The sequence below is a fragment of the Syngnathus leptorhynchus genome, chromosome 14 (assembly GCF_054491065.1).
Source record: "Syngnathus leptorhynchus isolate UIUO chromosome 14, UIUO_Slep, whole genome shotgun sequence".
Taxonomy (NCBI): Eukaryota; Metazoa; Chordata; class Actinopteri; order Syngnathiformes; family Syngnathidae; genus Syngnathus; species Syngnathus leptorhynchus.
In genome coordinates, this window is record NC_141208.1 from 268,893 (window position 1) to 281,200 (window position 12,308).

Here is a 12,308-nt window from a genome sequence, read left to right on the forward strand (position 1 = left end):
TTGAAAATCGTATAATGTTTATAATTGACAAGTTTAGATACAACAGCAAACAAGACATCTGCATTGTTCTTTTCCAACCTCTCTCTGGCATTTGTTCTCGCCACAGATTTCCCATAACAACGGAACCATCAAGTCAATCAAAACAAGAAAGCCAAACATGTCGTTGCTATTTCTTTCTCCCTCCAAATTGAACTGAGTGGAGCATTGAGGTTCTTTCAAAGCATATTTGCAACACGGCGCCTCCGTGAATGACTGGAGAGCAGCGTCAAAGCACACACACCTCGCTCTCGCTTTGCGTTGTCACCTTAGAGACGTCTCACCTGGCCGTGCTCATTTGCATACGCTCATCTTCGAATCGATCGTTCATCTCATGAGGGTGTTGACTTTGCATACTTGGCCTCGTGTCACTTATCGGCCACATAAAAAGTGCAGGTTTTCAATAAAAAATAGTAGGGGGTGGCTTGGAGTCGAATCAAAAAGCAAAGGAGCCAAAGACAGAAGATGCGGGTGAAGAATCTGAGCGTTCAAGCTGTGACGCCGCTAGTGTAAAGATGGACGTGCTATTTGAATTGGAATGTCACCATCACAGCTGGATTCCTTCTCATTCATTATAAAGACAAACGTGTAATTTCACATTCGGATTTATCTCGAGGGAAAAAAAATCCTATAGCGTTCTTACTTTCTTTTTCTTAATTATCTTATTCGCAACTGTTTCAAATGTCAGACTTGAGCCCCAACGCCGGGCAAAGTGACAAAGGCAGTCGAAGGCAGACGTCATTTCACGACGCAAACTCACACACACACACACACACACACACACACACACACACACACACACACACACACACACACACACACACACACACACACACACACACACACACACACACGTACACACATCCGTGCTACACAAACACGCATGACGAGATCCCATTTCAGAACTATCATTCAAAAATGTGCTTGTTAAACTTAGACAAAAGTCTCGACATCTTAACATGGAGCTGCAGTATCATAGACACAGGTGCATTTTTTTTTCTTTTCATAGAAGCAGAAAACTAAAAGATTGTGGTTTGTTGATTTTTTTTTTTTTTTTGGAGTTGTGACCATACAAAGATTTGACACGTTCTCGACGGGATTGTGCTGTTCCTTACGCACGGGCCATCCTTTGCCACGGAAATAAATATACACGATAAACTGGCAAGAAGCATTGCTACGACAAAGAAATAATCCATCAAAAAAGTAGCATTTTGGATTATAGTGGATAGCCCCCGTCTACTGCAGAAGCAATGGTTCTCTTGAAAAATAAAAGCAAAGAAAAAAAAAAGCACTGCATTGAAGTAAGTTGAGGAGCTTCATTTAGACAAAGGTAGTGCTTTGGCGCTATCTCAGTTCCAGGGTACTTATATTGCTGTAAGTGTGTGTGTGCGTAGCTCTGTTTGGACAAAAGTGGTGCTGCAAGAAATCATGGAGAAGTGAGATGTGGAGCGTCATTCAAGTGGGAGTCAAGTAAAAAAAACCAAACGACATGACTTCCGCTTTGAGACAAAAGTACTGCTTTTGCAATTCCTCGGTGGGGGGCGTGTCACTTACTCGCCAGGGACCCAGCCCTGCCGCGAGTCGCCGGGGGAATACTAAAATCAGTCAAAATCAGGGTTTTTTGACAATCAAGATTATTTTGGAACTCCCCCGCGAGCTTCTTTCTCTCCAGAACGAGACGGGCCGAAAATCCTGACATTGAGGTTTGACGCACAAAGGCGTGCTTTATCAGAAAAGAACAAAGGTCATGTGACGTGAGGAATGAGGGAGGGAGAATGACCCAATTTTGAGGGCAGCTGAGTCAGATGAAGAAAATTGCACGTAGAGTTGACATTTGTATGCAAATAATGGTTAGTTTGCCCACCTCCTCAAATTAGGGAGTGATTAAATCACTCGGGGTCAGTTCTCAACAAATAAATAATACCATCAAATCACTCACTAAGTGCCATTAAAGGAGAGCTAAGAAATGCATGCCAAGGGTGTTAGTGTGAAACACGACTTTTCGGTACAATTGCCCCAAACACCGTTTAAAAAACAAAAAATCCCCAAAACAGCTCGAACGGTGTCGTATTATAGCGAGAGATGAAAGACAAGAGCGCATTTTTGAAGACTTGTAATTCCATTTTTCTTCTCATCCCAACTCAAAACAAAGTCCGTCCAAATTCTTGATACAAAGAGAGGTTTTGGCAGAGTAACTAACACCCGGACCTCTCGTCTCCCCCGCCCCGCCCCGCCCCGCCCCGCCCCGCCCCGCACCCCCCTTCTCGAAGCATCACCAAGCCCAAAGCCGGTCCCAACCTCAGTCAGTCTCAGCCGGCGGCTCTCCTCGCTGGCCATTATCGCAGCCGCAGCAGCAAAACAAGCAGGGCAAGGAGAGAAGTGGAGACGGAAGGGAGGTTCTGACCGGCCGAGCCTTTCACCACCTTCTTGTTTTCGGGAGGGTAGGGGTACACGGGTCGCTCGGTGACGGGCACCACGATGCGATGGGATCGGGAACACGCTTCGTCGGTGCAAATGGCGCCGCTTCCGGAGCCGCTGGAATCATCGCCTATGGACACAAGGCAATCTTTTTCTAACCCCACACAGGATGAGGAAAATGTGACTCGCGGGTTTCCTGCTCGACTTTGCTCAAGATGACTCAGTCGAGATGCCTTCACACATCTCAAAGCCCAAAACAACGGCTCGGGATAATCTTATGGAGACGCCCGGCGATCGCAAAGGCGCGTGCGGGGTGCTCGTATTATTGCAGTGCACCTCTACACCTGTAGAAAGCAGACACTGAGAGATTGGATCGATCCCGGAGCTTTTCTGACACGCCTCGCCTATTGTACAGTCCTTCCTTCGTGGCATTTGTCACGTTGACAGATTTATGAGACTTTCTGCCAAAAGTTGGAGGTATCATTTACTTCATCCACAATGGGACAGACGCACTGCGGTCGTCTGCGATCGGGCCTTCCGAGTTATTTTGGAAAAGGCAGAATTCTGGATATGTCATTTTTGTGAAACGTGCTGTTGAGCTTCGTGGCGCTCGTACTCACTGGTGTCCTGGAAGTCGACATCGTTGCCATTCAGCGCATTCTTTAGGCGGTGCGTCATGATCTTCAGCTGCATGATCTGCTGCCTTATTGCCATGTCTGGCTTGGTGATGTCGATTTCCACTTCGGGGTTGTTGATTTGGCTCGCCAGGCCGTCGCCGATGACTTCGGGGAGGTATCTGGAACACAAATGTTTACGAGTGAGAAGCATGCAACTGCTGCACGCTAAAGAAAAGTGAGAAATGGAATGTATTCTGACAAAGGATCTGGTTATTGGGAGTCTGCCATTTCAGATATGTGGCATTTTTGTTCTGCGCCAAATGAGTTCGATTTACAGTATTTCTATTTATACAGCAGCGATGCCATGAGATTTGGACTTGAATTGAAGAAAATGGCATTAGCGGGCACAGCCTATTTGCAGTGAGAAGAGAAAGGGACACAATTTGTGCAAGCCGATGTTGTGCCTCTTTCGCATGTGCACAACCTGGCCACCAGCAGGCAGTGTATTGCGATAGAGTCATTCAGATGCAAACAAAAAACGGTCTCTCTCTCTCTCTCTCTCTCTCTCTCTCTCTCTCTCTCTCGCTCGCTCTCTCGCTCTCTCTGTCTCCCTGTCTCTCAAAAGTCAGGAAGCACCAGTGATACGAGGTTGTTTTGCAGAGGTGTTTTGCTGTATTTGTTATATTGCACCACTTGCGCACAAATATCTGTTGCTTAAAGTATTTGACAGAAATGGATGCTGTTCGTTCGCTTTGCATTGTTCATTGGGTGGGTGTACACGATTAATCGTCTTTGTTTTTTATATTGATACAGCGGACAAAAATACAGTTCATTTGTAAATCTAGCTTACATTCAAAAGGGTTGAAAGCCGAGCATTCCTAGCCTTGAGCGGCAGGTCCGGTCCTCTACGTGATTCATTTGATAAGTTGAACACAGACCACCAACCGTAGAGTGGGCTACGGGACTCATTCAGGGTTCAAGGGTTCTTGCTGCAAACTCCCTAAATCCCATTTGGAAGGTTTTAGCTCAAGAAAAAAAGGCCGGCCGGCAGAGGCCAAATGAAACGAATGGAGTCTCTTGGATCAATGTGAAATCTCCGTCCCCTACCTGGCGCGGGTCATTCCGTTCCAGCACCTATCTTCAGCACCCGCGCCCGTGGCCACTCGATCGCTGCACAGCATTCCCGGGAGAGAAATCCAATATGGCTGCATGTCCCTCAGCCTCATAGTTACTTCAGACACCTGGAACACAGTGAAGGACAACAGATGTTCTTTTCTACTTTGGCCCCAAATTGCCATCACCATATTCCACGGAGGGACGGGAGGGAACAAGTCCCGTCGTCCTCCAAGTGAGCCGTGCGCTCGATTCATCCACCCAAACGTGGAATGACCTCATGAGTGGAAAGGTGGAAGGACCATAAAAAGAATGTAATTGTCTGTGCTTAGCAGTTCTTTCTGCCCCATAAAACATCCTGTGGTATTGGCCAGACTTTGTCATCAGAGAGTCATCTCCGTAATATTTCGCAGCTCACCAGTCGGCCAAGTTTGTTCGCGCTGCTCGCCGACCTCTCCTCGATTGTGACCTTTTCGTTCTTCGGGAAGACGTCGGCTTCTGCGGCGCCGACGGATTTTTCTCGGAGCGGGCCGCACGCCAGAATCAACTGGGTTGTGATCGAGAAGGAGGAAGAAAAGAACAGGCAGAAATGGAGAAAGAACATGTTGAGAAAGGTGAATAGAAGTTTGATTCAAACAAAGTAGTTAGGACAAGGGGCACATTGGAAGGACAGAAAAGTAACAATCAATGTCAACAGCTTACTCTTTCCCTTGTAATGTCTTCAAATATAAGTAGTGAACCTACCCAAAACGTAGACTACCTTCTGTGACCAGGAAAAAAAAAACCTTTTTGTGAACAGTGACTTATGACAACTTCTAAAATGTTTATCTTTCTACTCAAGATGTGTGCCAATCTCCAATCCAAAGCGATGCAACCAGAATCGAACACAATTGTTAAGGCATGACACTGGTGCGACATCCTAAATCAGACCGCTAAAGACCCAATTCTCATTTTCAAAGCCAGCGCACAGTCAACGTGTCAATTAAGAGGAAATGATGTCATAGTTTAGCTTCACATACAGATTGCACGATGCATATTGAATTTGGCATACCTTATCGACGCTAACATCCAACGGTGGAACTGCATTGGCTGTCATTTCATCGTCCAAATATAGCGGCGCATCCGAGCTAGCCCGAGACACAAATCCAAATAAGCGTCCCTCCTTATTTGCATGAGTCAATCGGATGACAGTTGAGAAATAAAGGATCCCCACCGGCATGATATAAATGGAGCGCTGGGAATACTGTAAGAGCGCAATAAATCTGTCTGTCATCCAGTCTGGCCCTCTTAGGATAGCCTCCAGTCTTTGAACGTTCACACATAACTCCAAATGAATAATCCTGTCCCCTAAATCTCACCGAGGCTCATTGTAGATGGAAGTGTCACCAGAGGAGGTATGGTGCTAAAACAGAAGGAAGGCTGCAAATGACTTTCGGGCACACTGACACTGGCTCGGCAACATCCTGCGTGTCCACCCTGCGCTTTGCTCTTAGGAAGGCGTCAACAAAACAACGTAGAGTAACGCCGTCATTGGCTTATGTGACCGACCGGGAAGTCATCTGCCGTAAATATCAAACACTTTATCAACATCAGTGGTCTTGACTTTCTCTCCAGTTAGTAGCTGAGGCTGCGTTTGACACCCAGAGCTTGCGCACCAGCTGAAACTGCACCCCCAACCGAACAGACAAATTAAGATGAAGTCATCCAAAATGTCAATGTTCTGACCTTGCTGTTGGTGGACTCCAAATGTTCCACCATGGTCGTCATAGCTTCTGATATGCGGTAGGGAAGGGAGAGGACCACAACATCCACACCGGATGGGCCGTCGAAGCGATTGGACACCTGCATCATAGTTTCTACAAAGACGGGAGTCAGCCATCATCATCATGCAAGTGTTGAGTGCACGCCGAAAAAAAAGAAAAAAAACTTTCTCCTCCAACCTGCCAAGTGCCGCCATTCGGTGTTGAGGTCCGCCTGGTTGGCCAGGCAACCCTTCAAGACGTTGCTGCAGTAGTTGACGCAAGGTCTGGCGGTGGGCATGCCTCGGCAGTGGGGACAGTAAGTCATCCTCATGATGGCTCGCATGCACTCCTGACTCAGTTGCACCTGCGTCAAAAACATGAGAAGAATTGGCATGAAAGACGTGCATATAGTTCTGCTCGATGTCAACAGAAGAACACAAAAGCTGCAAGCACACGAGGGGTGGTAGGTTATCGCCTTTGAGTGACCACTCGGCAAGGCATTTTCATTCCCCGTGAAAATCGACAACTTTGTAGGACTACCTCCTTTATTGGTTTGGAGGCGGTGAATGAAAAGGCTCTGACATTCATACAAGTATGCAAAGGCCATGCCTCACTCCATCCATCCTTTCTGTCCCACAAGGCTGCGCCCTCAGGAAAGGGCCTTCGTGCGTGAAAAGCGAAACCGGGTTAATACCAGTAAGCCTGGCTCACGAGGGCGTACGGCGATGCATGCAAAACCTTCGATGTGAACGTGAGGGAGAGAAGGAAGGATGTATGCATAGAAATAAATGCTGGGCCAGGCTGATGCTTTTTTTTTTTTTTTTAGGAAACACTGCTTGTCACATTACGGTCACACCTAAAAGCAAAGGTTTGATCATTATGATGATATAGTGAAACCTAGATTCAAATCATGTTCAGGAAAAAAGCGCATCGGCAGAAAGAGTGGACAGAACTACGAACGTCCCTTGCTAGAATACATCATCATGTTATTAATAGTAAGAGTATTTGCGCTACCTCAGAGCTAAAAATGGCAAGCCTGAAAGCAGTCAGAAAGGCTTTGGATATTTTCCCGAGACTAAAATGTGTCAGACGATTCACTCGGCACATTTGCCCAAAACGTGTGTGTGTGGGGTTTTTTTGTTTTGTTTTTACATAACACAAACACCACAAAAGCTTCCACCTTATTAACTATGATAAGTTCTAATGTGAATGGTTGACACTGCTGCTTTGAATGTTTGTCTTCCAGTGAGGAGGTACGTAAAGATTTTTCATACTGACATGTCTGCAGTTCTTTTCAGTGATGAATAGTCGCTACATGTGATTGACTGACGACCAATCGAGGGTGTATTCCACCGTTAGCCCAAAGTCAGCTCAGATAGGCTTTAGCTATATGCAAACTTCAAAAAGGAGGAGTGGTATTCCATTTTTTAATTTTCTTTTTACTTTGAAAATACCATCGCTGAGCTTTCCATGAGGTGAAAAACTGTGCAAAAAATAACGACATGCTAAAGCTTGATGATGAATTTGCGTGGAATGAGCGACACAGAAAAGCAATAAGCGCATTCCCGGGCTTAATCTAAAGTCAGATGAGACATGAGTCACATCCTTACTGCAAACTCTCCTTTCCTCCCATCCTCGCCCTGCCACTTATTAGCCAGGGATGAGTCAGACAAATACTTTTTGCGGAGAAAGGGAAATTGCAAAGAAGGAAGTGTAACGTCTGAAAGAAAAGAAAACAGGATGATGCAGAATGTTTTTAAAAGTTCCACCAAGAGAGATTGGCAGTGGAGTTAAGGGCTTAAAAAAACTCGGGGTGATATCGATGCTAGTTCAAGAGCAGGCGTTCCTTCATCTGATTTCCTCGCTCGTACATATTAATGCTGGGAATTTGGGGTCGGGAATGACGGATACGGAAACGAAAAAAATCTTCGCCCTGCTCATTAGAGGTTTACTGTAATTCTCACTAAGCACTGCGAAGGAGAGGTTGCCGCTGACAATATTTGGCACACCATTTGGAAGTCAAACTCAAATAAGAAATACATTTTCAATGTGCAAATCACCCTATTGCTCATTATGGGTCGAGATGCAAATAGGCCTGTTTAGGGTGGTGACAAAAACATTGGAAATGGATGACAGTCCGCTTTCAGAACAAAACACAGCGCCGACAGTGTTGAATGACATCATGACGACGAATGATTCAAAAGAAGGCAAAGGCTTTTGACACTGTTGACCACAAAGTCTCATCTCAGAGATATTGGGATGTCTTCAAAGCATTGAAATGACACAAAGGGCTCTCTTCTTGTACACAGCACATCTGGGGTGGAATGGGCAAATGCTCGGTGGGCGTGTTTGCGCCGAGATGGTGTCTTTGGAGAAAGTAGAGTGCTGGAGAATTTCATCAGGTCGCACACAACCATATTTAAGACACAAGTGGCTATTCTCAGCTCATTGTGTATTTAAGGAGAGGAGCCGTCCGTTCTGGCCAACAGAACAATGCTTCTCTCACACGCGGATGGGCGGGATTACGCACACAAAACGGTGCCGTGTCACCATGCGACAGCGAGTGCGCAACATTCGAAAGGAATGAGAGGACTCGCTTTGATGCGGTTTAAGTGAAGTCAGCTGTCTGTGGTGCAGCCCGCACATCTGTCGGATGGGCCAGCCTGCACTGGCCTGCAAAATGAAAGCACTCGCCTATTGCACGATGTAGAGTTCTAAGAGTTGGGCTTGACGCTCTTTGGTGAACCGCCTCGTCTGTTGAAAATGTTGTCCCTCGGGGGTCTGTACTAGGTCTCGTTTCATTGACCTATCTCGGTTTTACTTATTTACGATCATATACGAAGACAGAGTCACATTGTTCTTCTCAATCCACTGCATGGTACAATGACAAAATCATGATAATGGCTTCAATTAGCAAACACCATTTTGGTACCATTATGTTGATTCAAGCATCTAGTAATATCTAGGGCGCAATTTGCCTGTGTCCTTGCTTGCACCTGACCAACCTCACATAGATAATATGTAACAGTTGAGCTGATCCACACTCCTCATGGCCTACTTGGTGCACTCCCTCCCTCCCGCAAGAGAAGAAAAATGTCCGTGATTCATATTTTACAAGGGAGATTAAACATCTGTCATTTAAGTCACACGACTTGGACTTTCCCCTTGAGATTATGATAGCGTAGCTTGTCTCCTTACCATTGCCGTCCTAATTGTAACAAAGTCCCATACAAGGTGCACGGCACACTTTGCAACACAGAAAAGCTATAAATAAAGCAGCTGAAGACAGTGAGCAAAGGAGGAAAAACTCATTTGTTCAAGAGGAGACACTTGGCAGGATGGATGGATGGATGGTTGACAGACAAGTGAGAAGCATTCTTACGATGTTTCTGTCGCTGCTTTTCTCACCGGCTGACTCATTCATCTTGTGAATGTGTTCGATACATTATTCAGAGCCTTCACACAAACACCGATTTTATATTGTGTCTTTGACTTTTTTTTTTGGTCAATTTGTCTCTAACAGACATTGACTAGAGGCTTTTGCTGTTATTTTACTCCCCGAGAGCATCGAAATAGGGCACGACCTAATTTCGGGTGTCCGGATATTCGTGCTGACGTGACAATTTGTCATTTCATGGGCCAATTATTTCCACAATTTCCAAGCTGGGATGCTTTCATGACGTCATCACTCACTATCTCTCAGCTCCAATGAAACATCATCAGTTGTGAAAATGTGAGAGAAGAAATGCTGCATTTTAAAAATCGATTTTGAATTCTTTATTTTGAAACCTCACCGCGTTATACCTATTACGACACATGACGACACGCTGATCCGCGACTCTTCCTGATCTGATCCGCAGCGACCATATGGGCCTCGCGTTGTCAAACAGTAGCATAACAAGTGGCGCTAATATCTGTCCTCACTGTATTTATATATATATATATATCATCAAGTGAAGAGCTGTATTATTCACCTCTGCTGCAGCATCTGTTTTCCTACATGACATATGAATTGCTCATGGGAGCAGCACCCTTGACAGCCCTCTCGCCCCCACCAAAGATATTATTCACCCCGCATCAATAGCGAGCCTCCCATTCTACGAGCCAAAATGATTTCACCGTCTCGCTCTGATCTTAACCGTACTCCTTTCTTATACACGGCAGGGTGAATAGCATTTCTCTCGGGGGATATTAACTGGACCCACCCGGCAGACAATTTTTAGCGGGGGAGTTGACATTAAGTGGTGTTGCGGGGGATCACTCCCTGAGCCCAGGGCCATACTTCATAGAGTCGCTGGTGAAGAGTAACGCCGAGCGTACACGTTTCTTGCAAATGAGCCATCCTTAAGTTTGCAAAGCGTACCTTTTGGCATGTTCACATATCAAGGTTGGCCTCACGCGTCTATTTATGTATCAGCTACATATTTGCCGAGGTTATTTTATGCAGGGTTCCCAGCCTTTTCCACGACACTGCCCGCTGGGAGTAAGTGAGAGAGATGTATGCTCCGGACCTTCTCGTAATAAAAAGTCGAATAAATGTCCAAGCAAACAGCGTGTAGAAACACACACCCGCGCACACAAAAACATGGGCGCGTGTGGATATATACGTAAGAAATAAATTGCCTTGATCAAATAACACGCAGTGGCAGATACTGTGAGGGAAAAAACATTGACTTTCCAATCTGCTTGGATCCGTCTGTGTGGACTTGACCATTGAAATGTATACAGAGAGATACATTTCTCTATATAAAGCTGACAGACCTCCAATTAAAAACAAGGGCTTGGCTCTCCACTGATTTATATTTTTCAAAAGATCCCAAAAATGTATTGAGAAATAAAAAACAATCAACAAATTGGTGACTCTGCAGGTCTGTATCCACTTGACACTTGTGACAGCATGAATATTACACAGGTGTGCCCACAAAAGAAGGCCACTCAATAATCTGCATGGACTGCCAAATTCACTGAAGTGCCTTCAGAGATGGCTTATAGCAGAGAAACGTATATTTCCTATGAATAATTTACACACAACAACTCGGCTTGATAATCCTGCCCTGCAATCAGCATGCACATTTCAGTGTAGCTTTTGATATCTTTATGCGAATGAGGCAAGTTAGAAGCAAAATTCATGGTATTTTTGCCAACTTCCACGCCCACTCAGGTGTAGGTGACCTTCTATCAAGTTTTGCCTTCAACCCGGATTGGAATATGCGACTAAGGTGTGCTCCACCCATTTGATACAAAATATGGAATTAATCAAGAGTGGAATGCCTCTTTACAAAGGTATTTATCTCAAATGATCTTTTTGTCTTTTACTAATTGCAAAGCCAGGGTGATCCTCAACAGGAAAGGCAGTCGAATGGGAATAACGAAACAACCAAATGCATTCAATAGTTTTGTGGCCAATATAGTCAATATTCGCACGAGGAGGAGCTCAAGTGATTGCATTATAGCGACATTAAAATGAACGATGCAACACATAAATAACAGAAAATATCAGCTGCGGTAGAGATGAAAAAGCTTTATGAGCATAGGAGTCATTTTCAGCAACAACAATAAAAATGAGGGAGGCAGTACGCACGGTGGAAAAACAGGGTCGTAACAATGAGCGCCGTTTCTCTGTTAAGGCACCGTGGCGTCCAAGAAATAGGTGGCCCAGAAAATAAAGGACGAGAAATGAAAATATTACCTGGGACACTTTACGGACCACCTCTCCACTGACGACCAGACCTTGAACAAAGGACCGGGCGGCCACGAACGTGCGGGTAACCTTCATCTTGAGGTCACGGGGCACCTCTCCGAAAGGGTGAAGCGTCTCCAGCTGCTTCGAGACGCACTCCAAGTACTCGTCCCCTGGAGGAAAGAAAACCCATCAATCGATATACGAGAAGAAGAAAGTGTTTAGCGACACTGCTTTAAGGTGTTTACCGATGGAATACTGCTTGTTTGCATGGAAGAAGAGTCTCTCCAGAAGCCTTGCCCAGAATTCATTGAGCGCATCTTCCAGGTTAATGTTGGAGCCACGGTAGTAGTGCCTCAAATCCGTGTAGAGGTCGCTGAACACAAGAGCGTTCTGGGAGTAGAAAGACCTCCAGGTGGACGTGAACGTCTCCTGTAGTGTGAGGGCCGAGTTGTTCAGCAGCTCCAGAAAGTAACCTGGAAACATGCATGAAAAGTATTGCGAGGATAAAGCACTCGGATGGACATGCGGTTCATTTGCAGGCAGGCCAGCATTTCCTTTTTTTTTTTTTTCACGAGGTGGTTTGCCTGTTGTGGGAAAAACTTGCCCATATGTGCAGTGCCTGGGGACATTCACAGCACTTAGTTACATAACATGTTCAAATGCTAAGCTCATCCTGACCCGCCTGGCTGGAATTATCCA

General features: G+C 45.5%; 1 protein-coding gene across 1 annotated transcript in view; it reads right to left on the reverse strand.

The window, feature by feature from the left end:
* Positions 1–12,308, reverse strand: part of gpc1b (glypican 1b) — a 42,848-nt gene continuing 30,540 nt past the window's right edge. The window contains exons 3-10 of the mRNA XM_085930590.1: positions 11,855–12,082; positions 11,616–11,779; positions 6,125–6,290; positions 5,910–6,040; positions 4,603–4,731; positions 4,179–4,312; positions 3,075–3,250; positions 1–2,584 (exon numbers count right to left, since the gene is read on the reverse strand). Of these exons, the coding sequence (XP_085786716.1) occupies positions 2,373–2,584; positions 3,075–3,250; positions 4,179–4,312; positions 4,603–4,731; positions 5,910–6,040; positions 6,125–6,290; positions 11,616–11,779; positions 11,855–12,082 (1,340 nt within the window). The 3' untranslated portion in view covers positions 1–2,372. The remainder of the gene's footprint in view (positions 2,585–3,074; positions 3,251–4,178; positions 4,313–4,602; positions 4,732–5,909; positions 6,041–6,124; positions 6,291–11,615; positions 11,780–11,854; positions 12,083–12,308) is intronic.